Source organism: Pithys albifrons, chromosome Z (assembly GCF_047495875.1).
Source record: "Pithys albifrons albifrons isolate INPA30051 chromosome Z, PitAlb_v1, whole genome shotgun sequence".
In the NCBI taxonomy this organism is placed as follows: domain Eukaryota; kingdom Metazoa; phylum Chordata; class Aves; order Passeriformes; family Thamnophilidae; genus Pithys; species Pithys albifrons.
Genome location: NC_092497.1, coordinates 62,030,688 through 62,057,882, shown reverse-complemented (window position 1 = coordinate 62,057,882; position 27,195 = coordinate 62,030,688). Strand labels below are relative to the sequence as shown.

The 27,195-nt window shown below is 43.6% G+C and overlaps 2 protein-coding genes across 2 annotated transcripts in view; one reads left to right on the top strand and one right to left on the bottom strand.

Moving 5' to 3' along the window:
• GRIN3A (glutamate ionotropic receptor NMDA type subunit 3A) overlaps nucleotides 1-7,356 on the top strand; it is a 75,987-nt gene extending 68,631 nt beyond the window's left edge. The window contains exons 7-9 of the mRNA XM_071581653.1: nucleotides 1,525-1,689; nucleotides 2,466-2,539; nucleotides 5,906-7,356. Of these exons, the coding sequence (XP_071437754.1) occupies nucleotides 1,525-1,689; nucleotides 2,466-2,539; nucleotides 5,906-6,242 (576 nt within the window). The 3' untranslated portion in view covers nucleotides 6,243-7,356. The remainder of the gene's footprint in view (nucleotides 1-1,524; nucleotides 1,690-2,465; nucleotides 2,540-5,905) is intronic.
• A 2,028-nt stretch (nucleotides 7,357-9,384) lies between these two features.
• On the bottom strand, nucleotides 9,385-26,308 carry RNF20 (ring finger protein 20). The gene is made up of 20 exons (XM_071581654.1): nucleotides 26,258-26,308; nucleotides 25,571-25,741; nucleotides 25,291-25,458; nucleotides 25,042-25,189; nucleotides 24,694-24,876; nucleotides 23,390-23,508; nucleotides 21,834-21,980; nucleotides 21,566-21,643; nucleotides 21,120-21,239; nucleotides 19,689-19,868; nucleotides 19,381-19,516; nucleotides 18,593-18,714; nucleotides 17,885-18,282; nucleotides 17,184-17,301; nucleotides 15,539-15,688; nucleotides 14,394-14,606; nucleotides 12,662-12,787; nucleotides 11,479-11,619; nucleotides 11,048-11,149; nucleotides 9,385-10,870 (listed from the first exon to the last, which is right to left on the bottom strand). The coding sequence occupies exons 2-20, from the start codon at nucleotides 25,697-25,699 to the stop codon at nucleotides 10,694-10,696; spliced, it is 2,955 nt and encodes a 984-aa protein (XP_071437755.1). The 5' UTR covers nucleotides 25,700-25,741; nucleotides 26,258-26,308; the 3' UTR covers nucleotides 9,385-10,693.
• Between the last annotated feature and the right edge of the window lie 887 nt (nucleotides 26,309-27,195).

The window sequence follows — 27,195 nt, the reverse complement described above, 5'->3', positions numbered from 1 at the left end:
CCAACACAAAAGAGGGTATAAGTCAGAGTTACAATTTAATAAAAACATTACAACAAATGCAATGATACGAGAAATTAGTTTTAACCCACAAAACTCAGAACTATAACTCGGCACTCTGGGGCACAAACACAGTGATGTTTTTTGGCCCCTGCGCTGAGACGCCCCCTGTTGTTCCCCTGAGTCCAACGTAAAAGGAAGGGAAGAAAAAAACACAAAACCTGTTGGTGCAGATGGTTCTGATCCTCCTCTGAATCCAGTAAGTGGTCCCAAAAGTCCCCAAACCCCAGATTATATGCCCTCAGGTTCAGGTGGGAATACTCAGTACCTCCCACAGGGCAGGGAGTTCCACAATGGGTGATCTGACTCTGTGAGTCATGGGGTATTTTGGAATCATTGATGGCCCATGAGCAGACCTGACCCCTCAGGCTGAGTGTGGAGGTGCTAATGACTCCCTGGAGGGGAGTTATCACAGCTCCTCTCTCACAGGCTTTTTTCACACCCAGCTTAGATCCTGAGGGGTCAGGTGTGCCCTGGGCAGCTGCTGAAAATGGTCCATTGTTAACAATTCTTGGGAAATGACATGGAGGGTTTAGAATACACAGCTTTGATCACACCTACACAGAGATAAACCTGTCCTGGCTGCTGAACTGGGACAGATAGGAAGACACAAGCAGAATTTGTATTATTGAAAACATTTCCATAGCAGCCTGTGGGCACTAATTATTAGCAAGAGATTTTAGTTATTGATAAAACTCACAGCTTAGTTATGGAGGCATGATAATAACGGTTCTAAAACTATACAGAACACACAAACCTGACACACCTATTGTAGTGCAGGTGTTCATTGTACACATTGCTGCTGTACACGGTTTGTTGGTGTTCAAACATGAATTATGCCAATAAGGCACTCAAACTAATTAAAGGCTTCCTACCCTACATGAAAAGGGTGGGTTGGCAGAAAAAGGTGGGAGTGTTTCTGTTTTTCACAGTTGCAGTTGGAGTTCCCAGCGAAAACCCTATTAATGTGTGTGGTGGGGAGGGACCTTGTTTGTGCTACTTATTTCACAATGTTTTCTCCATGACCCTCCATGAAGGGTAAAGCACGAAAAGGGGAAGGTATCAATCAATTCCCAGAAAATATGGACAGTGAACAGTCGCTCTTGGCTCCCTGATGATGAAGGACTTGCTCCACAGTTCATTGACTGTGTTCTCTCAAGCAGTATTTGCTTTTACAAGTGCAAAGACACTGCAGACAGTGGATTTTTGTACATGTTTAACACTTCATCTCATTAGGAAAATGGCATGAATTCCCTGGTCTTTGGCAGATTCTCTTCCGAGGTCCTTTTCTCTGACTGAACAAGGAGCTCTGCAGCATAGAGAGGCTTTGTTGTTAACTGTATTCAGACTATTCTGTGATTTCATCACTGTTCAGTCAGACCACATTTCCACATGAGAAAACAAAGCCTGTGTTAGGGTGTACTAACAGCCTCTTGCATTAACCTCTCCTTTTTATTTTATTCACAGACACTACAAATGGGCATCAAGCATTTTTCAGGGCTTTTTGTGATGTTGTGCATTGGGTTTGGTTTGTCCATTCTCACCACCATTGGGGAACACATCGTGTACAGATTGGTCCTGCCACGAATCAAGAAGAAATCCAAGATGAAGTACTGGCTACACACAAGTCAGGTGCGCATTTTGAAGTGACACTGTGAAAGTTGTGTGGCCAATTAAAAGAGCCTGGACAAGAACAAGGTATAAAAGGTTTTAAGAGCACTGATGATTGGCATTTGGAGTGTGGCAGCAGCTTCTGAAACTTGAAAAGGCTTACCTAATGACAGAATGGGAAGCACAGAGGAAACAGTTCAAATATTCACAGTTGCAAAGTGCAGAGAGGGACCTTTCCATTTGCACTTGTAACCTAACAGCCCTTTTGTATGACAGAAGCAACAGTGGTGTTATCCTGAACTGGCTACCAGAACATTTTATCTCACTGTTACAGGTTCCCAAACTTTTGATCCATGAAGGAAGTTCTGGGTAACCTCCTTCATTATTCTAGAGAAACTAATGGGACAAAATTGCTGTAGGTGTTTGCTTTAAAGGAAGAAGTCACTTTGCAGCAAAAAGCATAAAAGGGAAGAGGTTCCATTGCTTCGAAGCTGCGCAGTGGGAGGCATTTTTGACAACATAATGAAGCTTGCCAAGACACGTGCTTTTTTTTTTTAATGAATTTTAACACGAAGGATTGTTTGCAAACTATGCATCAACATTTCAGATTGCCCTTCCTTGGGAAACTACAGGAAAATAAATCTCTTGTAATGACAAAGCACAGCCATTGCTTGTATCCTTCAATGTGCAAAATAATTTATGCTTAAGTCCATCACACAAAGCCCAAATTGTTTACCTATTTATGCAGCTATTCTTAATCTTACTTCTACTAATTTATTTTCCTCTTTTCCCTCTAGAGGTTACACCGTGCTCTGAACAGTTCATTTATTGAGGAAAAACGTCAGCCTAAGAAAAAACGAGTAGAAAAGAGGTGAGGAGTTTTCCATGCCTTAAAATACAAACTATAAAACTTAATTTGAACTTATATATGTTGTGTCTGGATATCTGGTTATGGATCTAATGAACCCTAATATAACAGAATCAAAAAAAAGGAAACAAGATAGAGGTGACAAGGGATAGACGCAGAAATTAATTCATTTTTTCCAATAGAGAGTATTAAACCCAGAAATTTTGTTCTTTTCGTGACTCTGCACACAGCTAATAAAAGCATTCCCATTCTAAAGACAGGCTTTGCAGTCCAAGTCCACTGCCCTTGTGTTTAGGTAATTAATTACTCACATACTGAAGCACTGGCAGGTAATTAGAGCCGTGTGAGAGCTTCACAGTCAAAGAGAGATCAGACACTAATGTCAGAAACTCTTTCAGCTTTCTTACTTTTTAGAATGAGAAATAAAAAAGCTGAGAAGAGGAAAATGCATTCCTTTCAGAAACCTTTGTGTCAAACCACTCTTGTTGGAGGAAAAAGTAGGTAAAAACTATGCCTTGTTTTCATAGCCTGTGTCTTCTGGAAGGGGAGACAATCTTATCTACAGCTACCAGGAACACAAGGCATTGTATTAAAACTATGCATTTGCTCAGTAACTCAGAACTATTAGTGCACTTTTTAAGACACAGGCAGCAGTGTTGCTTTTCTACAGATAAGTTCAGCCACAGGCTATAAAAAGTCTTTCAGGCTCTTGCTGGATGTTTGACATGACTGAACCCCACAGAGGTAAATATATGTTGTGCTTATTTGTCATTCCTTCACTAATGGCAGCAAATGTAAGGAGCAAGCATCTGCAAGATCCTAGACTGCCTTTATACACAGAAGGATATGAAAGTGCAAGCCTCTGCTCATTCCTTCATCTTAGAAGCCTCCCAAAACTACATAGTATGGCACCTCTGTGCACTTAGCCACTCTTCGATTTTGGTCTGTGAACAGCAGTAGCAGCACTGACTGCTGCAGTGCATTTCCTCCTCCTGGCACCCTTCTTGCTGGGGGCAAGCATTCCCACAGCCTGAGGCACTAACCCAGCCAGACAGAGTCTTCCAGGGAACAGAGCTCTATCTCTGATGATACAAAAAGCACAATGCTGAATTATCTGCCAGGTGTTGAGCAGTGCAAAAATTTTGTTACATAAAGAGATGGCCCATAAACCCCACAAAGATTGAGATATCATTAGAAAATGACCCAAATACTGTTTTGATGCAGAGTGAAGATGTGCTGCTGTCCAATAACTTCTGCCCACGTAGCATTAAGCCAATGTGTGTGTGCACACACACTATTCTTGCTCTTCTCATGGTGTAAGCTACTGTTGGCACAGAATTATGGTGAATTTAACACAACACACCCACTAATGTGGTGTCCAGCTTGTCATGAACCTTGATGTGGCAAGGCACAACCCAGAGCTCTCTCATTAATTACATTATCACACTTTATTTTATTCTTGATGGGGACTGAGGTGCTATTAAAACACTAAGATACAGAAAAGAGGTGGAAAGAATTTCCATTATGCTACTGCTATTATCCTCATGGAAATAGAAGAGCTACTAAGCATCAGCAGCTAAATTGTAAATGGTTTTATTTACCTGGTGAAACTTGATTGTTAACTGTGGACTCTGGCATTTGTTAAAGTCACCTGCCCAGACGCCCAGCCAAAAGCACCACTACCAGCCAAAGTTATGTTGGTTACTAATACTTAATCAAAAAGTTGTCTTGATCACCAGAGGAGAGAAAAACGTATCAGACACAGTGGACTTTTAGACTCTGAGAAATATTTACAAAACAGAATGCTGCAGCTTGAGACAGGTGCTTCTTCTCCAAGGCAAGTTGGAACCCAGGACCCCCAGGACCATGGGCTCTGCTGAGCTGCACAGGAGGAGGCAGTTTTGGGCACCTCAGCCCCTTGTCAGTGGTGGCCTTCTTTGTCTAGACCCCTGCCTGTGTGGAAATACCATGTGGTGGCCTTTTGCTGTTAACCTTGGAAATATTTGCCCATTTTTCCTTGCCAGGCTAATCCTGTTCACTGTCTGAAAGGTGCTTAAGAGGAACTTGTTTTCATTTCTTCAGAGGACTAATTTGCACCACAAAACACACATCCAGTTTAGCACAAGACTTGAGTCTTCTGGTGGGTGACCCAGGCTGAGGCTGCTGCTCCTGCCTGAAACCTCCCCACTCTCTGCCTCTGCCATCTCTATCACTGAAAACACTCCCAATCACCACCTCCTCTGAAGCAATTTCCACTTCCCAACTTCCTTCTCTGCAGGCAGCTGAGAAAAGTATCTACTCCGAGCTCCGGACTTCTGAGACCAACTGTTTTCAGCAGCCCCAGTTGTGAAATGTTAACTTGCTTCCTTAATCTACCAGTTGGTAGCTCACACTAATAGATGTTTTGTCCAAGGATACCCACAGAGAAGACCCCTGTGATGGAGCACTTTTAAACTTCAGAGTTTTAACCCCAGTTTATAAATGAACACACACAGATCTATCACAAAGGTAAAGCAGGTAGGAAAGGTAAGGCTTCTCTCTCATAACAGCAAACTCTGTGCTTCCTTATGTTCCAGTTGTAGAGCAGAGGCCACAGGGTGTTCCTTTGTTTGGGAATGAACCATGGGAAATGTCTTGATTTGGGAGGGTGGCAATATGAAGTTAAAAAAAAAAGAGAGAGGGAAAAACTTCTCTGGAATCAAAATATCATGGAAATATTTCTACAGAAAAAAAATCCTGAAGTACTTGCCAAAGTCCCCAAATGGGATTTTTTCCACTAACATGACAACTCCAAGGTTTCTTTGTTCTGTCAAGAAACACCATGAACATAACTGCAAGGTTTGGATACAGCACATCACGTCCACACTCAAAAGTGCAAGCAGCTCTCCAACAAGACATCAAATCCAAAGAGCACACATTCTCCTTCACCTCTCCACACCATCTCTAGGCAGTCTCTTTCTTCCTCCATGCGAGCAAATGCCCAAGTCAGCACAGAGCACTAACATGCATAAGACTAACACTGTGATAAACCTGGGCATACAACCACAAAACCTTTCACAGAGCTTTGAAGGACTCACATTTTCCTGAGCTGGAGCTGAGCCAACTGTAATTTCACAAGTAATAAAGAGTTTTGGGGAAGATTTAGGGTTCTGTTCTAGTGTCTGCTGTAGTTTAATCATGAAAATTTGGCCATTTATTCTCATGATTTGTGCTTTGCAAGAAAAAATAATTCCAGGGCTTAAGGAATAATATTTCTATGTAATATGTAACAGCAGCCTAATATTTTTTCGGTAGGATGGCTCACAGGGGTGGGCTGCATACACACCAGAGCAGGCCGGATGTGGCATTAACCCTCATCTCTCTGTTCAGGTCCCACGTAGGGAACAGCCAGCATGCTGTGTGGAACACAGCCAATGTGGGCAACTGCCACCGGAAAAAATACATCTGCACGGATCAAGGGCAGAATGAGGTGACCATCCATGAGCACCAGGACATCCCCCTGCCACAGGTGAGGAGAGAGACCCCGGCTTCCTTAACCACCAATGGGAAAGCAGAGTCCCTCAGCATCACGAGGACCTCAGTGATGCAAGAGCTCACGGAGCTGGAGAAGCAGATTGAAATCATCAAGCAGGAGCTGCAGCTCGCCATGGACAGGAAATCAGAGCTGGAAGAGTATCAGCGGACAAACAGGACTGCAGAGCCCTAGGCCAGGACACCTGGGCCCTTCCACCTTTTGTTCCTTCCCCCCCTTACTCTGTGAAATTTGTAACACAGTTTTGTAATGCCAGAAGAGGTGCAAAGCAACATGCTCTTCATGGAAGCAGGATCGCAGCAGCCCAGGGCCACTGCCACTGCCACCCTCCTGAGTCCTCCTTTCACAAGTTGCTCATTCTCCTGCAAAACACCAGCCATTCCCAAGGGACTGGGGAGACAAGGAGCATCTGTTCCTCCACTTGATGAAGTTCCCACTTTTTTAGCCCTTTCTGTGCATTAATTCAAAAAAATACTTAAAAAAAAAAAGGAAGAAAAGGTAAACTGCTCATTGGAAGCATGTCCCTTACTGGTACACTTTTGTTGTGTTGTCTGTGGGTCTAGTCTCTGTTCATGTGAAGGCTCCTTGTGGATGCCTCATTATGCCAGGTGCTAGTTCTGTGTTGGCAGTCCTTCCCTCATGTTACAGGCTCACAAGACAAATCCTTGGTGGCAAACCCAGTACACACCATTCCCTCAGCTCTGTCAGCACAAAGGCAGATGTGGCTGCTCTGAGACTGTGGTGAAGGAACTCACCCAGCTTAAAAATAACTTGTCAAAAACCAAACCACCACCTCTGTCTGCTTCTGAGCCCAGGCTTGGCTTCCAGTGCACTCAGAGAGAAGCCATGCAAACAGCTGCACCAGCAGGTGTGAAGGGATGGATTCACAGTGGCACAGGGGAAGGGGAAGGGAGGGGTGGCAATACTGTAAATCAGTGTTTACCTCAAAAAGTGAAATATTTTGCCAGTGTGAAACTACTCCCTTAATATTCACTGTCTTCAGTTGACAGGAGGGTTCTTTCTCAGACGAGGTGACATAAAGGGGATCTATTCCATTATTCATTTCATCAAAGTGAAAGGGAGTCACCAATTGCCTCCCTGGGGATGAAGAATGAGAGTTGTGGTTTCAAAGGTATTGTAACAAGTGGAGCGCTCTCCCACCTGGATGATGGGTAGAGGGGAAGGAAGGGTAAGCTGTTGTACATCTGAATAAATACTTCATCAACCCAACTGACTGTGTTTTTTAAGTAGGATTTCTATCCATTTATTAAAACACCACTTCCCAATGCATCCAATATTGCAGAGAAAAAGAATGTTTGTAACACCATCAGAATTAACTTTGGTCTCAGAGATACCATCCTTGCCCTCCCAGTGACTCCAGGCACCTGCAGGAATGTTGCCCAGGGTGATACTCTTGTCAGGCACAGTTTAACAGCTACAGCAGATCTGAAACTATTCTGAGGTCTGTTCTGGTTTTTTGCGCCTTTAACCTTTGAAAAACCCCTTACAAATGAAAGGCTTCATGTGGACCATTGAGAGCTACTGACTAAATTAGCCCCAAGAGTTCGTATTTTATTCCCTGCTCAGTCCTTGGACTGGGCTTTTGGGGAAGTGTGTCTACTCCCTTCAATACAGTCAGTAACACACGAAAGAGAAATTAGGACATAAAGCAGGAAGGTGGGACCCACAGCCCTGCATGTCTAAGAGACCTGGGACGTCCATACTTTCCCTGCTCCTTGACAAGCCAGAGAGCAAATCACTGAGGTTACTTTTGTTGCCTTCCCTTCCTTTCCCGTGCCATTCAGCTTTTTAGGAAGAGCTTGTTATTTGTGTAGCACCTGGTACCTCACAGCCTTTGGAATCACTTGGTTAGAACAGATGAACACTGCTCTTTTCATTCAAACACTAGGAAAAAAGTATTTCAGTCTGACCTTACATGTATTTTTATCAAGTTTTTAATGTCTTTATCTCCACTTCAATGAGCCCAGAAATAGATTTTTAAAGAAAAAAGTAATTTAAAATGTTAATGATATCTTAAACAAAAATGTATGTTTTGCTTCAAAGTTCGAACCCAAACATCAAATCCTAAAAAAAATCAGCCTTGATTTAAAACCAAAAATCTAAGTGTAAGAACGTCCACTACCTAATAATAATTAATGCTAAGCAAATATTTCTGGTGGGTGTCTGAGGGGCTGCTCCTATGTCAAATGCAGAACAGGGATTGCTCCAAATTACTAAAAACCTTCTGGGAGAAGATCTTTGTTGGTGCCCCACAGAGACATTTTGGTATGTTGTTTTCTTAGCTACTGTGTTGCTCCAGCCTGATCCCCTCAGAGACAATAAAAAAATGCTGCAGCTTTCCATGGGATGGGGAGTACCACAGACATATCAGTGACATGTCACAAGGGAGGATCTGCTGTGACACAAGGCACACTGGAAACTGGAGATGAGGCTTTTTCTTTGTCATCTGTGACACTAAATTTAGAGAGATTTTTGATAATACCTGTCACCCCTTTACTTCTTTTGCCTGCACATTTCTAGTCCTGATAAGCTTTTAATTATTTCCACTCATTCTAGCAAACACACAATCTAGAATTTTCACCATTTCTCAATGCTTAAATTAAAAAGTACAGAGAACTTCAGTCAATTCCAAAATGAGCTTGAAATAAACTATTATTTTAAACCGAAACAAACAAAAAATCCCTCTAGCATCTTTCTTGGTAAGGAAAGAGAAAATAGGAGTTTTCCAGATCTCATCTGTGAAACTAATTCAGATTGAGTATCTATTTCCTGCCATGACCAGTCATCCCAACGTGGCCAACATACACACAAAAGTTTCAAGCTTGACTTGAGTAGAATGTTAATGCAACTTTATGATGGGAAAGGACCAAAGGGCTTTGCACCTGTTTAAAGGCTGTTTAATTCAGATGGTTGTTCACACCTGTCAAAGAAAGTCTGCTGCTGTAACAACGCTGTTTGAAGATGCAGTTTGTAGTTGGTCCAGGTCCTGATTATGAAGAACAAGCATCTGAACCTCAAACTCTATCACCAGCATTAACACAGGGTTCTTTCTCCAACTTGATGCCACAAACTGGAATCCAGGGAGCAACTACCAGTGAAAGGGGAGAGGGGTTCTACTTTTCCTCTATCTAACAGCACTTACACCATACCAGAAGTTTCAACATCCCAGCTTCCCTTTGGAAAGGCAGGGCCATGTGTTCTTTCTCTCTTTACAGTGTTCATAATAATTTACAAGGTTTTGTTCATATATTCTGAATGTTTTCAGAAAGATAATAATGCATACTGTAAGACAATCTGTGATTAATTCCTTTCACTTTACTGTTGTTTCTATTATTGGCTATGGTGAATGCAGGAGGGTTGTACAGATTTTATGGTTCAGGGAAGAGACACACAAGATAAACCTCTTGACAGGTGCACCTTCCAAGAAAATTAGGTTTACAGGAAAAACACTACACCCTGTGAAGGAATGTAGCAAATGCATGAGTTCACATTTGGCTTTTAGGAACAGACTTCAAATACAGCCTCCAACCACAGGAAGCATAGAAACTATAACCCATGCCACATCCTTTCACAAAATTCCCTGCAGCCATGTCAAAACAACTGCAGAAATAATCCAGCATCTTGGCCCTTCTATTGTGTCAGGAATAAGATACTGGAGTTACAGCCAAAGGGACTAAATTGTTTTAGTCAAGTACATTGTGAAGCCAGAGGAAGAAAGAAGTTAGCCTCTCTACTTAAAAGCTTAAAACTTGTAAAAACCATTTCAAATAACTGGACAAAGGACAGGAGCACAGGCAGATACTACCAGAGGCAAGAAAACAAAAAAAAATAACCTAAACAACAGCTTTAATTAGCTTTTGTGCATAAAAAGATTAATCTTCTTGGTAAAGTTGCAACAAAGGAACCCCTTAAAAATCCTTTTCTTCTAAGGACAATGACAATGATGCCTCAGCCTAGGGGAAGGTGTCCGCATCAACCAGGGTTCATCAGTGGAATGCTATTTTCAGAGATTCTCTGATGTCTTACCTTTCTCCTCTCCTGCATATTAAGATGTGTGTGTGCTTTTGGGGCTAGGGAGGATGTTTACTAATACAGCAGCCCTCAGAGGTCCTTGCCCTGACTGAGAAAGATACACGTGTAAGGAGTCATTCCACTGAAGTCTAAAGATTCAGTTATTTGGCCTGTTAATTGGGAAACTATTCACTCAGCAGCAGTGCCATACTTTGATGGGATTTAATTAACATCCAAAGCAAATGCCTCATAATAATATTGGTCTCACTATCTCTGCTGCACCACACACAGCTTCCATCCCATCAAGGCAGGACTTCACTTAGCTGTTCCCAGCCCGGCAGTGTAATAGTGATGGATGGAAAATTTCCTCTCAGGCATAAACTATCCACAAAAAAGAGGGCAAGAACAGAAGGAAAGGGGCAAGAAAGGAATCAAGATCCAGAATCTGTTTCTTGACATAAACACACTTCCCAGAAGAAACTGCAGATCAGCTGACAGAAGCTCTGACTGCCCCATGGGTGGCAGCCACAGCAGGTGAGGGAGTCTGGGTGGTCAGTCTAATCAGTGACTTCCCGTGGCTCTGGCAGAAGGAATCAGCCGATGTAGATCCTGTGGAAGTCGTTGGCACCGAAGGCCGCGTTGCACTTGGGGCACTTGCGCTGGCGAGTGTCGTAGCGCGTCTTCACGCACTCGAAGCAGAAGACGTGGAAGCACTTGGTGAGCACAGCGTCCTTCTTGCGCATGTTGCAGCACGGGCAGGTCAGCCGGGCCTGCAACACACAAACGTCACCGTAAGGGCACACTGTGTTCCACTGGATGTGCTAAAAGATGCCTGGAGATGAAGGCCCTTCTGTTCCTCCCCAGGAGAAGGCAGTTTCTTCAATGCCAGAGTACAGACAAGAGATGTAAAATACTGAAGAAAAGAAAAGAGGGAAGTTGATAGTTACCTTGTAATCCTTGATTTCTTCCATCAGTATCTCATCACAGTTGGGAACCATGTCAGGCTTCTTTGTGGTCTCCAGCTTCCTGCGCAACCTAGAAATATCTTCCTGCAAGAAAACAAGAGAACAAATGAGTGAGCAGCACATTCTCTGTCACTGTTTCTTCAGGGACCAAAGAGAACATGCCAACAGTGCACCTAAGTCACGCCACCCATACTTCCATCCCCAGTAATCCAACAGACCACATATCATCTTAGGCCACAAGTATTGTCTGTTATCCGTGGACAAAACCTGAAAGAGCCAAGACCTGATGAAGCTGAAGTCAAAGTGAAACTGGACACCAAAACAGTGTAGTTGAAACACACTCCAAGCTCAGTGTACAAGGAGATGAACACTAAAGCAAACAGATACTGAAGGACTGTGCATAGGACATATACCTCAGCCCTTTTGAAGTTAAACATCTCTTTCTCTCTAGTTACTCTGTTTTCCACAATCTCCTCCTGAAAGTCATGCAATTTCTTCTGAGCCAGCTCTAGCTGAGCTTTCAGATCATCTGCAAGCTGGGCTGCATCCATGGCCTGAAAAGAAACCAAAACAGTATAGAAGTAACCAAGCATGCAAAAAGAGGTCTAGTGATTTCTAGTCCCTCTACCTGGCAATCCAATACTGTTCACAAATACTCCTCAAGCTGATCCAGGTCTGTTTTTTCTATCCATTTTTAGTATCTCCAAGTGAAATAACTGAAATTATTCCCTAAGCATCACTTCAATGTCAAAATACCTTCATTATTAACAAGCTCTTATCATTTAGCTTCAAGATCCCTCTTCACCAGAGCCAAATCTTGTCACAATGCACAGCATGTCACTTAGAAAAACAATAAAACCAAACAATTCTCCTCTTCATGTATTTTCAGCCCTCCAGCTTTTTCTCTATTTTTTCTATTCCATGTTTTCTCTATTACATTGTTTAGAGGTGGTTCTATAGCTGAAGTAGACAGAAGCACAAGGTAAGTGGTTTTAAGCATGTTCTCTCTTCACCCATTGTCCTATAACCTTCTAATCAAGCTCCCTGAATACCACAGATTGTCATATTAAGAGTGACTGTGCTGAATTCCAACTCCTCTTCACAGTGCTATTTCTACTTGCCTTTCTGCCTCTTTTAATGTCATTCCTGCATTTCTACTAAAAGTTTAACAACAAAGGCAGCATCAACCATGAGACTTGGTCTTACTTTACTCGTAACACAACTACTTAGGCATTTGTTTAAAGTCTTAACATTCCCCAGCTGTATTTCCCTTTTATTTATCCTATCTTTCCTATAAAAGCTTTGACCCCAGTTAACTTCATCTGGCTGCTGCCTCATCTTTCTCAGCAGCTTTCCTATAAATGCACCTTACTTCAGCTCCCTAATCAGGCTTTCACAGAAACACATGTGACCTGCTCCTCCTGGTCAAGAGAAACATCAGTCTACAGTACTTCCATCAGAATTCTCTTCAAGACTCCTAAGCCTGCTGGTATACTAGTCCAAAACCAGGTAATGCCAGGTACTGTAACACCAGTAAGAGCTCAGAGCCTTCTGTGCCTCCCGCAAGGCAACAGCTCCCAAGAGGAAATCACTCACCTTGCGTTTGTTCATTTCCAGGGCCTGTGTTCGCAGACCCAGTTCCTTCTCTCCGGTGCCAATACTGCTTTGCAGCAAGTGTTCCTTCTCCTCCAACTTACGTACAACCTGTAGCTGGGCATCCACCTTGGAAAGGAGAGGAGATACAGAAGGAATGAAATGCATGCTCTGGGTGTCTTCAGAGCTGTCATGCTAAAACTATCCCTGCCTCACCAGCACCAAGGAGCTTCAGGCTGCCTTTTTCTCCCTGAACAGCCATCCAGCAGTCTAAGGGCTGCATTCACATATCTCTGCTCAATACTTTAAAACTCAGCAGTCAAATATTTGCAAGAAAGAGGTCTTAATTTTTGAACAGTGGCTTGAAGAACTGCTGCAAGGCAGTGAACAGTTCCACCTTCATTCCAAGGATGTCAGAATATAGAAATGTATAATGGCTTGGATTGGAAGGGACCTTAAAGATCACCTCACTCCAACACCCCTGCCATGGGCAGGGACACTTTCCTCTATACCAAGTTACTCAAAGCCCTCTCCAACCAGTCTTTGAACACTTCCAGGGATAGGGCACCTTCCGCCTCTCTGGGACACCTGTGCCAGTGGCTCACCACCTTTTCAGTAAAGAATTTCTTCCTATATCTAATCTAAACCTGCCCTTTTTCAGTTTAAAACCATTTCCTCTTGTCCTGCAAGTGGGGTCTCACACGGGCAGAGCAGAGGGGCAGAATCCCCTTCTCCACCTGCTGCCCACGCTACTGGTGATGCAGCCCAGGACATGTTTGGCTTTCTGGGCTGTGAGCACACACTGCCAGCCCATGTTTAGCTTTTCACCCACCAGCACCTCCATAGGGCTGCTCTCAATGTCTTCTTTCCCAGGCCTGTACTTGTACTTGTGTCTGAGATAGTTCTAATTGAATCACAATTTCCAGCTGCTCCTGCTTGTTACCAATATATACAGGTAGAATATACAGGTAAAATTACCACTACAACATGAAAATTACTTCCCAGTTTCTTTTTCCCATTTGTTCTCCGTAGCAATGAACCTCTAGGACATTTTATGCTCATACAGCAGTCACAGTTTCATACCAAGACTTTGAAGTGTGACACACCATTCCTAGGTCTGTTAAAAGAATATTTCCTGCTGTACTGATTTTTGTGGTGATAGAGTTAATTCTTCTTAGCAGTTCATGTGCTGCTCTATTTTGCATTTGGGAAAAAAACCAGTGCCAATAACATTCTACTCTTTTAGCTATTGCTGAGCAGTGCTTACACAGTATCAAGACCTCCTGAGTCTCATGCTGCCCACCAGCAAGTAGGCTGAGGGTGCACAAGAAGCTGTGATCCCACACAGCCAGGACAGCTGATCCACCTGACCCAGGGGTATTCCACACCATATGATGCTGTGCTCAGCAGTAAAAGCTGGAGGAAAGAAAGTCAGAGGATGTTCAGTGTTGAGGCATTTATTAACTAACAATAATGCATGATGGAGCTCTGCTCTCATGGCAATAGCTGAATTCCTGCCTGCCATGGGAAGCAGTGAATTAATTTGTGTTTTATCTTTGCTTGTGTATGCACCTGTCCCTTAGTTGTTAACTGCCATTAACTCAACTCACCCATTTCCTCACTTTCGTCCTTCTGATTCTCTCCCCTATCTCACAGTGTGTGGAGTTGAGATAACCCACAAAATGTCCACCTTTCCCCACCAGTGCTGTTGTCCTCTCTCCTTTTCCCAGGTTACCTGTGTCTTCAGTGTCAAAACTTGGTCTGCCAGCTCCTCCTTCTCCTCTTTCAGCAGCTTGTGGATCTGGTTGGACTTGATGCGTTCTGACATCAGCTTGAAGTTGGCATCATCCTTCTCCCGCAGCTGCTGCATCAGGCGGATGTTCTGCTCTTGCATGTCTTCAAAGGCTTGGCCTGTGACATCCATTTCCGACAGCAGGGCCTCTTCCTCCTGCAAAACCATCACAGGTTTTGGCAAAACTGTCTCCTGTACCCCTCACAGTGACCCTCAACATTTCACTCAGAGACACCAGCAGGGATGCAAGAAGATGTCTCAGTATCAGAGAACAGCACCTTCCCAACTATCAGGAAAAGGTGCTCTCTAGAAATATGCACCCCAGTGGAGATACTCCAAATTTGAAGGTGTAGAGAAGAGGTGGCCATGTGCACAAGCATTCAGGGACTGTTACTTGCCTGCTGGCAGAATCAGCTGTGGCACAGTCGTTGCCAGAACTGGGCAGAAACCAACTCCCAACTTCCAGCAGCTACATGGACAGCTGTCAGATATACCAGGCCAGGAATTCTATATGTGGACGGCTCAGCAGCTCCCAACTAACATACTGCTGAGCCCTCAAACTCACTTTTACCACTTCAACAATAAGTGACAAGATTGAGCAGTTCCGTTCCACAACTGAAAGAACCTGAATTCCAGAAAAGTACATGTCAAGTCATGGGCCTGCCTCTGCCCTACTGAGGTGGTCCTGCTCTTTCACTGGATTAAGCCCTTTTCTGTAAAAGGTATTTACCAACAGCATGCAAACATATTCATTCTATGAACTTGTACAGATAACAACTTCTAAAAAGAAATTGTAACCTCCTCCCCCAGTGGCTGATTCAGCTATTTCCCCTCTGTGCTTTGCATCAAGGCCACATGTTTAATTGTTATTAAACATTCCACACCATCATCTGCTATTAGGTCTCTGACACCCTCCAGTTGTGGGGTTTTTCACTTTTGCTCCCTTCAATAAACAAGGACCAAACTCCCATCTCTGACCCACAGAGAGACAGAAATTCCTTCTCTCAGGTAATCTCGCTGGCTTTAACCCAAAGGCAGTTCCTTCACAGGTGCACCAGCCAAAACAGAACTCTTCACAAACTTCTCACCTGCTTAGCCATGGCCAGTTTCTTCTGTAAATACTCAATTTGTTCCTCCACTGCTCGGATCTTGCGGAGGGCATCCTCATCAGCCATCTTTTTACTCTCCTTTTTTTCTTTGTCTTCCAATTCTTTCACCCTCTGCCTCAGTTCTTCCAGCTACAACAAGGACAAACCAGAAACAACACTTAACATGAGGATGTGGCCTGAACATTGTGAAGTGCCTGTTTTCCCCACAATTCCCTGAAACACTGAAGAAACTGCCTTCAAAGCATGGGAAAAGAAAGCCCATGTTATTTTGACAGGACAGGGCATTACTGGCAGATGGACCATTGAGAGGGGCTGTAAGATCAAGACCTTAATGTCAAAATGCTTGAAAATTCCATAGAATCTTTTGTCAGAGTAGAAACATCAGCCTCTCACAGTTGTATATATCAGGGTATGTGGACAGAGAGCATCTGCTCCCTTAAGGGCTTCCAGTCAAGGACCTTTTTCAATATAGAATAAGAAAGTAACACAAAACAGAGAGAGACACAAGCCTGGCACACAAATGATAAAGGAGGCAGTGATGAGAACAAAACCTGGACAGTCACACTAAATGATGAGAGCATACGAGACTGTGAGAATGTTTATTCCAATAAGGTTATGAGACTGCAGGAGAATGAGGAAACCAGAAACAAAATATACAGAGACAGAGACCTAACAAAACAAAGAGATGAAGCAAACCTCCCCAGTCACAACAGCTGACAGGCTTCCAAGAAACCAGAGGCACCACTTCCCGGAAGGTCAACTAGGACTTGGTAACTGGTAAGACTGTAAACCAGGGGTGGATCCTGAACTGGGAGTGCTATGGGAATTAACAGAGCTGTGCAAACACAGAAGTGATGTGCAGGGACCGGGAGAACAAGGATGAACAAACTGGGGTTAGACAGAGAAGGGTATAAAAGGAGCCAGTCACATGTGAAATGTGGGTAGTCAGTACACACCTGTCTGACTCAGCCCTACATATGATCACAGCAGCCTGTCCTGTCCTATCTTCTTATATCTTTTCATGAGACATTTTCTTAACTGTCTCCGTGTAATCTAACTCTTTACCCCATGTGTATGTGTGCTGCACAGAATAAGTGCTAACTGCAGATGTGACCTGTTTGTGAAGAAGGTAAAAGGGGCCTGGAACCACAGGGGTTACCAGAGGAGTGTGCTGGTACTTTTGTATGCTTGTGAACCTGGATTGCTGTGTGTGTGTGCCTGCATTAGTGACGTTCTGAATCTACCAGCTGAAAACGAAGGGACTTGTCTACGCTTTTGTTTTATGAGTCCTGTATGTACAAGCTGTTGAAGGCAGCATCTGGTCTGTGACAGTCTGACTGGCTGTGTGTCTCTGGGACACGTGCTCACTCCACAATGAATTGAATCTGCAAGTGAACGTGGGAGCCATGTCTCTCAGCCAGGGCAAAGGGATCATCCTTTCCCAGAGGAGGATATCCCAGAATCTCCCTGTTCCTCTCTATGCCAAACTCTCTTCTAAGTGACAAAACCAAGAAGACAAATAATCATCAGTTTTGAAGAGCAAAACCACACAGTTCTAGTACTGAGTATCCAAAAAGTTTAAATAACACACAAAAAAGAAAAAAGGAAGAGAAATTAGATTTACCTCAGCTTTTGCCTTCTTTTCAGCTGCCATCAGCTGCACTTTGTCTCTCTGCTCTTTGGGGGCAGATCGGTACATATCAAGCAACAGCTTCATCTCCTTCTGGCTCTCCTGGGCCTTCCTGGAGACAAGGAGATAGACTGTGAGAACACTACAGGAAAGCCACGCTGTTACGCAGCCAGCATGAGAGTCGGTGCAATATTCTCTCCATCTCCCACATGGATATGGAGTCATCCTCGGCTCTACTTATCCTGGTAATATAAAACAGCCAAGCAGTACAGGCTAAATAAGAAACTTGTTGAGGCACAAGGGTTGAAAAGGCAAGAAAAGTGGGGTGGAAACATGTACCCTAACAGTAAGCAACAAACTATCCATCTCTGCTTTGGTGATGATTAAGGAGAGGAAAGACTCCTGTGCCCTTTATTAATAACCTGCTGTTGTGAAGCTTTACACAACTGTTATGACAGCAAAAAATAAATATTACTTGATCCATACCATGAAGTATGTGGTTTGGTAACTCACGTTTTAGGGTGTTGTAAGAGAAACATTAGTACATTAACCAGATTACAATCAGATACAGAGGGTGCCGGGAAACTCCCCTTTCACTCGGTTAGAGTAATCTTTTAAGAGCAAGGTACAACACATCTCACAGGAACATCCCAGTATGGGCACTGCTCAAGCAGGAAAGGGAGGATAGCTCTTACTTGAGCTCAGCCTTCAGTTGCTTGATCACTTCAGCCTCCTTCTTTCTTCCATCTTCATGCTTCCCTTTCTCCTTCTCTTTGGATTCTCTCTCCTTCTCAGATTCCTTTTGCTTCTGTTTTTCCCGCTCTCGTTCCTTTTCCTTTTCTTTCTCTTTTTCTCGCTCTCTCTCTTTCTCCTTTTCCTTCTCTCGTTCCCTCTCCCTCTCCCGTCTCTCTCGCTCCCGTTCCTCTTCATCTCGCCTGGCCTTCATTTCACTAACATCTTCAGGAGCAGCCTTGGGGACAGACACTTGGGCAGAAGGATCCTCAGGTTCCTGCTTGATCTCTGGAGGTTCCTCCTTTGTGTCTTCTGTGCTGGACTGGGACTGTAGGAGAGCACTACCACTGCGAGAGCGGATCTGTCATAGAACATCAAGAAAGATGACACAGAAGAAAACAAACCATTAAGTTCTTAGCCAGAAGTCTATCTTATCCCCTTTTCCCAACTTCCCAGATCCGTGCTCACATGCCCCCTCTTGTCACTGCTACCACTTTTCAAGGAGCACTATACAGCTACAGAGGAGGAGGCAGAAGAATGCAGAGCTCCACTGAAATCAGACTGCACCCTGCATGCCCTATCAGGAAGCCTGAGAGTGGAGGAAAGGGTGATGACATTCCCCCTCCTCCTAAGCACTTCCTCCTCTTTTCTGGCATTTTCTGCTGTCATACCTTGCTCAAGTCAGACTGGGCCTCTCTCAGCTTGCGCTTGTATCTCAGCACCTCTCCCTTCAGCTGGTGGTTGTGATTTTGGAGGCTGCTGATGAGGTGACGCATCTCCCGGTTAATTGGGCCTACAAAAACAGAAACACAGCTGTAACAAACCACACTTTGGTCAGCCTCCTGCAAGGACTCTCATGGAGACAGAGAACAAGCCAAGTGTCAGTGACAAAGAACCAAAATAAGACTACTGCCATTCTGCCACAAAATAGAGCATCAAAATATGTTTGCAGAAAAAAGGCGTGCCAGTTTTACATGCAATGTTAAGTGCTTGCAAATTCACAGTCCTAATTTCCCATTACTTTTTTCACCATAATCCTAAGGGAAACATGTCATGCCACAACAAACCTCTATGATTTAATCGCTATTTTAGAAATAACTTCTTCATTTCCACTGATGAAATTTGAAAATTACTGTTTTCCTATCCAGGCTGTTATTCCAGTCTTGTAAATGACTCTTCCCCCTTCTAGGTAATATTTAATAATGCAAAATACCCTGTCATGAATCAAATAATTAGCAAAATGTATGTATTATGCAGCATGTAAAAAGAAGTCAGATTAACATGGAACTGGCTTCCCAACAAAACATAAGAGTTTTGTTTACAGAGATAAAGAGACCTGCCAGAAAAAGTATCTAACAATAACAAAGAATCAGCCAGGTGTTTTACTGCAGTGCAGTCTCTAATGGGCATTGCAGGGGTAGGTGGTGTTTGATTTTAGGCACAGCGGACAACACCATACCTGCTTGCTCATTGGCAGCAAGTGTCTGTTCAAACTCTATCCTCAACATCTCATATTCTTTGCGGACTTGTGCCAGGGTGTCCTCCAACTGAATCACCTCCGTACGCAGCTTCTTGTGCAGGCTGACCTCGTCTCTCTGAGGAGCAAAAAGCGAACAGGACTTGGTGCTTTGAACCTGCTCTCTCACCTCACCAATTTAAAATACCAGAAAAGACTGAATTATTGCCAGAAATGTAAATCTCCTGAGCATCCCCAGAGCCGCTCAGACCCAGCACCGCTCCCTGGTCTGGTGGAGCAGAGGTGTTTACCTCGATCAGTTCCACTTGGCGCTGGTGTGTGGCGCGGGTGCCGTGGAGCAGCGTCCGGGCCTCATCCAGGTGTGCCTTCAGCTGGAGGCTCTCGTTATACAGAACGGAAAACTGGGACTGCATGCAGCGGTACTCCGGAGTCTCCTTCACAGCCTCTTCCACTGCTCGTCGCAGCTCAACCTAGGTGGGACACAAGAAGATGCCACAAAAACTATCCCCATGCCTTTGGTTTTTATTTCACAAGATGGGAGAACAGCGAATCAAGCTGCCACAAGCAAAGACAAAGGCAGAACTTCAAAAGCATTGCTGTGAAGTAGCTACAAGTGACATGCTTCAGTATCAATCTAAAAAGTCTGTGCTTCCTCTGAAGCACTAGGCTGTTTCTCCTGCGCACAAGAGAAATTTCTCATGGGACAGAATTTTTCACTCTTGGATCCTGAAATAGTTTCTCTCAAAGATATGAACTTGGAAAACATAACACACCTTCACAATGGATTTACAGGAAACTGTAATCATAAATCAATAAAAATGGACATACAGAAAAGTATGAAAGAGAAAATGCATGTGCTAGAAAGCCTGTTAGCCTTCTACCAGTATGACATAGTGACTGATAGGAAGAGAAATGAGAAACAGAGGAACAGAATCTGAATTTTCCATACAAAAAAAAGAGCAAATGATTGTGACTCCCAGCAGTGAAACAGACACATATATACACAGTTACACCTTTACACTATTGAAGAGAAAAAAAGAAGTTGTAAGCTGAAGAGTGTTTCTCTCAAAACAAACTCATGTGGATAAACAGAATTTAGAGGTGCCTCAAGATAGTTCCTGGAACCAGACGCCTTAAACTTAGATTTTCAGGTCAGACATTTTTTGTAACAGGCTAACAGATAGACTAAAACGACATTTGGATTATTCTCTCCATCACTTACCTTTTTGTGTTTCCACCTCTAAAACATCAGAAACTCATATGCTGTTTCCTATCTATCCATTCATCCACACTGGGAAAGACATCAATTCATTGACTCTTTCAAAAGCCTCTCTCTCCTACACAAAATTCCCAGCTTTTTCAGTTCTCTCCTCTTGCACAGGGTGTGGGGAAGGTGGAAGAGGAATTAATACTTGTAACAAGGTGAAAACAGTTGTAACTAGACAACACTAAAACGTGCAGAAAACATCAGGGTGGAAAACAGGAAGGAAACCATTCCAATTTCCAACAATGACCTCATGGTGTCACCAACTCACTGAACTGCAAGCGAAGTCACAGACTCACTAAATTGTACCTTGTACAAACTACAAAACAGCTGAAAGAGCAAGCACAGAATAGAACAGTGCTTTCCTGGAGGTTTTCCTGAAGGCACAGCACAGCAAAGCAAAGGGCAGCACACCACACAGAACATCTTCATCCTCAAACAAGTACAGATGTCTCACCTTGAGTTTTTCATTCTGTGTTGTTACTTCCTCAAGATCTTGGCGTAGCTCCTCCAATTCATTGAGGCGATTCCCAGCAAGCTCTTTATTCTCTTCCAGCTCTGCATTCATCTCCTCAAACTGTTGGGAATAAACTGCTTGTAAATCCTACTGTTAATGTCTCTCCTGAAGGTAGTAATGAAGTAACTGTTTATTTAGCAACAGAAATTATAGATTAAAGAGTCCAGTAACATTAGCAAGTGAGACAGAGTATTACTTCCACCAGGTCTGTTTTCTAAGTAGAAACCTTGTATACAGATAAAATGGCTTGCCCAATCACCCAGATGTGTGACAAAGGATCTAAAATAATCTAAAGTATCTAAATTCTATTCTAATCTATAGCCCCAAGCACAAGCTCTCCTTGACTTTTTTCCTTCCCTTGCCCACAGCCAAGTCCTTGTCATTACCTTGCGGGCATTAATGGTGATTGTGCCTCCATAGAGGTTGCTCCCAGCTCCATACACCTTGTATCCTTTGGAATTTACCTGCAAAAAAAGCAAGAGATTTCATCAACACCCAGTTAAATACTGACAAGATTGCCAATACAGCAAATTCAAGACCAGAAATGGTATGCTGAAAATTCTCAGTTCTCACAGCAAAGTACCATGGGATGATGTCACACATCCCAAACTGCACCCATTTCTCTGGTTGCCTGGCAAAGAGGACAGTGCTTACTCGCTCCAGAACATCTGCTAAGTGGCGGTTCAGCCTCTGCTCCCTCTTGCGTATCTTCTCGATGTCCCACTGAAGGTCATCAATCATGGTCTCCAGAACAGACACCCGGGACTCTGCTGTCTCCACTCTCTCTTGCAGCTTGGAGAACTGCAATCAAAAGACTGTTTCAGCCAGCATACTGAATAGAATCAGCTCTTCCTGAGGCTGCTCACTGTGGTAGTTTTGGCTTTAGCTTCAGTATAGGTCCTATTTAGGCCTCAGTTTTAGCAGGCCTCAAAGGCTGTGACACAGATTAGAGGGGACAGGTATCACCCAACTTAAGCAGCCAAAGAGGTATTTCATATCATCTGACACCATCAAGAAGTGTCAAGGGGTATAATAAGAGAGGAAGGAGGAGTTTCTGTCTCTTTCAGTCCCTGCTCCTAACCTGGGAGGATTCCTGCTGCCCTGACTCCTGAGATTAGGCCCTACTGCTGTCCACGCTGTTGTTTGCCTAGGGAGGTGAACATTTCCCTGTTAATTTGTCTCTCTCTTGCTGGGAGGTTTCTCGGGAAGAGTTTTTGGGAGGTTTTCTGGGATTTGGGTGGTTTGGAATCTGGGTTATTAGCTGGGTGATTTGGGTGGAGGTGTTGTTATTTCTTTCCAATATGTGTTATATCATATTCTGCTTTAAGTTTTCTTTTTTTCTGTGTAAATATAAAAACCTCACCCTTCCAAAGCTTTGTTTTTGTTTTTTTTTCCCTCACTCCTCTTCTCTGAGAGTGGATTCTCTGACTCTGTATTAGGCAGTTGGAATTTTGCCAGCTCAAACCATAACACTCACTAATCATTTTTCCTCTTATTCATGTGCTTTACATCTTTTGCTGTGGGAATAGACTTGATCAACAGTCCTGAATTTCACACTCCTGAATCTCCAGACAGTAAGAAAGATATGACAAAACTGAAAATGGAAAAAAAGCAAGAAACTGGTAATAGCTGGCAGCATACACAGGCAGCCACCTCAAGCTTATTCAAAAGCTTTTTTTTTTTTTTCAATCTTTTCAATCTGTGTGCATCTACTCTACAGACCACATAAGTGCTCAGAGGTCTAACCAAGATCAACCATTAACACAATTTTTAAAGGAACTGAAGCCTCCAAAACAAATACTGCCAATAATGTGAACCTCTAATGACTGGGATCATCTTAGAATTGATGTTCTTACACTTTCAAACAGGATGTAGAGAAACCAAGGAATTTAGAATTACGGGGATGTCATGTCAAGCATCTCAGGTGTTTACACAACCCATTTGCATCACCCTACCTCTTCCTCTGTTCTAACATTAAATCCATTCAACTCACTGATTTGGTTACACTCTTCCCTTTTGTGATGTTACAACCAAATCAATCTGAATTACACAGAAAATCTATGTACAAATCTCCACTACAATAACTCTTTTCATAACTCTGAAACAGTGTTACTCCTGTCCCTCTCCAAGGAAATAACCTGCTTTCCAAACTCTGGTGACCACAGTTTTTAAGCAAGACCCCAAGGTAGATTTCTTTCCCCTTTTTATACCTCCTGAGACATAATTCGGTGCTTCTCCTGAAGAACATCAGCCAGTTCCTGCAGCCGTCCATTTTCATGTGACAGGTAGGTGTTAAGTTCCAGTACTGCTTCTTCCATCAATGAAATATCTGAAAAATGCATGAAGAAAAGAAACTTAATGGACATCAAGGAAGACCGACTTTAGTTCTTAAACAGCAAAGAGTGAAAGAAGAAAACAGAAAAGGAAATGTCTGGTTTTGTGTTTCACTCTCCTGCAGGTCTTTGCCAAGGGCTTGATCTGCATCAGAGAACTCTGACTTGCACTCACCTAACAAAAGGCTTTACAGTTTAACATGCTGCATATTTATGACCCTTCCCTCATGTCAGAGATCACTCAACTGTGTTGGTATCAGCAACACAGAGCATACCCTTGTAAAGCACAGATACCTTAATGCAGGCCAAATTCATGCATAAAACCGCAATTAACCGTCTGATGAAACCTATCAGGGGACAACCACAACACCTGAGTACAGGCACCAGTGTCAACGCTACGACAGTTTATGACTGCCAACTAAGGACAGAAACACTTCCCTGCACCAATGACAGACTTGTCAGAGCTCCTCGATCAGAGTACATAGAAACCTCTGGACAGCAGACAAACTATGGATGAGCAAAAATTTCTCCCAAGTTTTCATGCAAAAGACTAAAATTCTTAAGCTAATGAAGTGTATTAGACAGCCATTTGAGTGCAATATGAATCTGTTACATTAGTTTCCAGAAGTCAGTCATCTGGCTTTTTTCTGCAGAACTCTGCTTTGCATTCAGAACTGACCACTGCACTAAGCATACCAAGACATTAGATGGGCATCATTTTGCTCACAACTCAGTGGAAATGGAGCAGTTGGTTATTCCTGCAACTTTTACTAAACTGCCAGTGACAAAGAGTCCAACACCAGTCCACAGTGCTCATTTCACTTCACTTGTAAGCATGAAGCCTTTTACATGATGGCTGAGGACACCACAGTGATAAGGTTCAGCTGCAATCCGTAACTTCTCAGGTGCATGAATACACACACTACAGGCAGAAACGAGGTTTTTCTTAACCCAACATGTTGGACAGAGCTCTCAGCATTCAAATTTAGAGGTAGTTACAATACATCTGTAGCATATAGTCCTTTATTAGAGGTTTTTATAGGGAGTCTGGAGAGCCAGGCCAATTTAGTTTAGAAAATAAATGAGCATGAGACTGACTAAGCCTTAATGTTCACAATGCAGTATCACGTCTAAGGTGGAGGTAAATGAGCATTCTTGAAAACTTGCCACCTTGATCATACCTCCACTGTTCAGCTTATGAGACAGCACATCCACTTTCTCCTGCAGCTTGTCATACATTGTCACAATCTGGGCAACAGCACGGCGGGAGGACTCCACACGCTCCTGCAGCTGGGATTCTATCTCCTCACTGGTGCTGCTGGCCAGAGTGGCCAGGAAGGAGAAAGCTGGCTCCAGTCCTTCCCCTGGGAATATAAAGAGGTACCAAAAAGTCAATGTGCTCTAGCAGGTAACCTATCACTCACCTCCAAAATCGCAAAAGGGAACCTTTGTCACCCTTTAAAAAGGGACATCAGCACTGTCCACAGCTGAAATCCATCCTTCCCACTGTCCCCAGACAGGAGCCTCACCTCGTTCCCTCTCATCTTTGCGCTCCTGATTACTGTCAGAGTCTGGTTCAGGTTCTGGCACCACTAGCGCTTTTCTTTCAGACAAAAGGTCTCCGAGACCTTGGTCCAGGTCAAAGCGTTTAAGGATGATGCGGATACTTTCATCAAACTGAATGATGGGACCAGCAAGACAAACAACAGATGTGAATAAAAGCAGGGCAGTGGTACAGAAGAGACAAGAGAAGTGTGTATAAAAAGCAACAAACCAACCTGGTTCCAGTATCGATTGATGATCAGCAGGGAGGCATCATCAGTGGCCTGCCGGCGCTCCAGCTTCTCGATGTGCTCCCGCAGCTCATCCTCAATGGCCTGACGCTGGTCCAGCATCTCTGCGAGCTTCCGGTTCTTGGTCTGCAGGGTCCGGATGTCCAGCTCCTCCTGCCAGGGGCACATGGCACACCAGACACATCACAGAAGGGCTCACGGTGAACACAAACATGTTTTTGTTTCCACATGAAAAAGAGCAAGAAGTTGAGTGGGGAAGACATACCGTTGAAGAAACACCTCCAAGCTTAATGGTCTCCACTGTAGTCCCCGAGTCTTCAACTCCCGCCTTTTTCTCCGGAGGTGCAGACGGGCCCGGCTCCGCAGCTGCCCGTTTATTGCCGATTCCAGACATGGTGGCTGCAGCATACAGGTTCCCACCTTCTCCAAGTTCTTCCTGAACATTAAGCAACACTACTGAAAACCCCCAAATACACACCCACGCAATCAACTCAATTTGGGACTTTTAACATACTGATCCATCCTGGTAACGTGATGCCCAACACAGAACAGATCAGGTAACTCTAATGGTTTTGGAAAATACTTTAGCGGAGGAATGGGCTAAAAGTGGAAGACTGGTAAGGAAGACTGTAAATTGCTCAAAGGACCTTGCAGCTGCCAATAAGCATTGATAGGATGGTGATCCTCTGGCATGGACTGAGTTTAACAGTGCCCACATCCAGGGTATGGTACCTGTGCCCAGGTGTTGCTTTGGGAATCCCATGATTGGCAAGGTAATAGAAATAAATTTATTCTTTGTCTTCTAGCTGTGAGTTTGTGCCTGCCTGTGTCGACTCACACATTCTGGCCAAACTTTAAATGGTGAAAGACATCAGTAGGACCAGCACTACAAACAGCAAGTTCAAGGGAAAAAAACCCACTGTTCTGTAATGTTAAAATGGAAGCACTGTACCTTATCACACTCTTTGCGAAAAACTCTTCAGGCAGGTTCTGTCACTGCTTTTCTGTATTAACAGAAATTATCAGAGTTAGATATTATCAAATAGCTGAGACTGTGTATATGTGACACCAAGTTCACATCAACCAAATATCAACCACACTGTTCATATTTTATCTCCATGCAAAGCCAATCAAAGCTGAGGACAACAACACCCTGGAGATGAGCCCTCCCCTATGGAATAGAAAAGCAACTCTGAGCCAAGGCTTGTAAAGACCCATTCAAAGAGCTTTCCTGTCTATCAGATGTGGACATGTTTGAAGAGCATCCATCCCTAAATTAATACACTCTGAAAAGCTCTGGACTAGAGAATCACAGAACAGCTGAGGCTGGCAGGGATGTCTGGAGGTCGCCTGTCCAGGGCTCCTGAAGTAAGGAGCCAAAACAGGCTGCCAAGGCCTTGTCCAGGTACAGAAATTCAGCAGCGTCTCTCAGCAGCCTCTCCCTGCACTTGATGACCCTCAGCATTAAAACAGCTTTTTCTAAACTGAATGAAACCAGAAGTAATTAAATGCAGACCATACACACAAAACTTGTGTTGCTCTGTTCAAGTCTGTGACAGCATTTACAGTCCAGCTAGGGATTACAAACTGAACCTGCCAATTCTTATCTATTTCCTCTACTTGAGCAGTTCTACTGAAAGCAGTAAGGCTGGTCTGTTTTCAGGATGAGGCCAGTACACTGCTTTGCCAAACCTTAACTTTTAATAAGTGCCTTAGCTTGGCGCTGCCCTTCATCCTTCACAAATAATACAAGGATTATGATGCACATATGATGGGCACATATGATGTGAGCTATCTTTTAACCTAAGCATTATATACATCTCAACATTAAAAAACAAAGTCAATTTCCACTGCTCTGTTTTCTTTCTCTCAGCAGCAGCACTGACATCA

Excerpts from the sequence above, each read along its gene's own strand:
- RNF20 (XM_071581654.1), bottom strand. The coding sequence starts at position 25,699 with ATGTCTGGAATCGGCAATAAACGGGCAGCTGCGGAGCCGGGCCCGTCT. Across the intron at positions 23,509-24,693 it reads TCATAAGCTGAACAGTGGAG|ATATTTCATTGATGGAAGAA; the intron begins GTATGATCAAGG and ends TGCATTTTTCAG. Across the intron at positions 19,517-19,688 it reads GCCAAGTGGAACTGATCGAG|AGAGACGAGGTCAGCCTGCA; the intron begins GTAAACACCTCT and ends TTTGCTCCTCAG.